The sequence below is a fragment of the Beauveria bassiana genome (assembly GCF_000280675.1).
Source record: "Beauveria bassiana ARSEF 2860 unplaced genomic scaffold BBA_S00004, whole genome shotgun sequence".
NCBI classification, from domain to species: domain Eukaryota; kingdom Fungi; phylum Ascomycota; class Sordariomycetes; order Hypocreales; family Cordycipitaceae; genus Beauveria; species Beauveria bassiana.
In genome coordinates, this window is record NW_007930839.1 from 1,088,079 (window position 1) to 1,089,315 (window position 1,237).

The 1,237-nt window shown below is 58.4% G+C and overlaps 1 protein-coding gene across 1 annotated transcript; it reads right to left on the reverse strand.

The window, feature by feature from the left end:
• Window positions 1–41: 41 nt before the first annotated feature.
• On the reverse strand, window positions 42–1,185 carry BBA_02133 (uncharacterized protein; the record flags this gene model as incomplete). The annotated part of the gene is made up of 2 exons (XM_008597230.1): window positions 42–716; window positions 787–1,185. The coding sequence occupies 2 exons, from the start codon at window positions 1,183–1,185 to the stop codon at window positions 42–44; spliced, it is 1,074 nt and encodes a 357-aa protein (XP_008595452.1).
• Between the last annotated feature and the right edge of the window lie 52 nt (window positions 1,186–1,237).

Sequence of the window (1,237 nt, forward strand, 5' to 3'; positions counted from 1 at the left end):
GGGAAGAAGAAATCGGCCCATCGTTTGGATGCGAATCAGAGTTATACAGGTTCGGCCCCGCGGTAGATGGGGGTTTCGCTTCCGACGCTGTGTTCCCGGTTGGCGCTGCGGCTATGGCTCTGAACGAGCTGCACGTCGTTGATATCTTCGCCAGGCTCCGTCTTTTGCCAGAGACTGCTGCCACGGCGGCCTGCGCTGACGCGGCCATGATTGCTGCTACTGCCGCCGCTACCGTCGAGGCCGGGCGCGAAACCACCTCCTCCTGTGCCGCCGAGCCCGCCCCCGACACCAGCGCTGCCCGAGTAAAAGACGTCGCTAGTGGGCTGGCGGACGGTGTTGATGAGGCGGTTGAGGATGACAAACTCGAGCTTGAGCTTGACGCCGTACACGCAGGGCTTAAAGGCGCCCTGGAGGTGAAAGAGGTTGGCGCACTGAATGCCCAGGAGGGCGACGTCGAGGGCGATGATGAGGATATTGGCCCAGATGAGCTGCCAGAGGACGGCGCTCTCTTGACTGGTCTGGCGTGCGCCGGTGTGGATGGTGGAGGGCGTGGAAAAGGCGCGCTGGCGGAGGGGGGCGCGGCCTTTGAGATATTTCTGGGTTTGGAAGATGTAGAGGATGCTAAGGGCGGTTTCCTGGACAAAGTAGACGACGAGCTGGACGCGGTCCCAGACGAGGTTGAAGGAGGCGAGGTTAGGGTTGATGGTGGTTGCTTGCTGGAGGGTGTGTGAGCGGGTGTCTGCAGTAAGAGATGATTACCATTGGGCAAGGGGAGAAGAGACTTACAGCGATGGTGCCAATGACCATTGTCGGTATTGAAAAGACAATTGAATTGAAAATCAAGACGTATTTGATGATTTGCAGAACGCTGTCGGTGTGCATGAGCAGATGCAGGCGGGAGTAGAGGACCCAGCTCTGAGGAATGACCATGATGAGCCAGGTGAGGTAAATCATGGTGATGGAGGGCACAGGGTCACGCCAGACGCCAAAGTCGGCGAGAATGATGAAGACGGGCTGGAGTATTACACCCCAAGAGGTGAGGGCACATGACCAGAAATAGAGGCCACGGCGACGCTTGAAGAGCAGAAAGAGGGAGGCGTTGATCTCAATTCCAATGTACCAGGCGATGCCGGTAAAGGCGGCCATGATCATGGAGACGGGGAGGTTTTTGCGAATGTCGTCCATGGTGTCGGTAGTTGTGGTGGTGGCCGGGTGGCGGCAGGGCCGGGCTGAATTC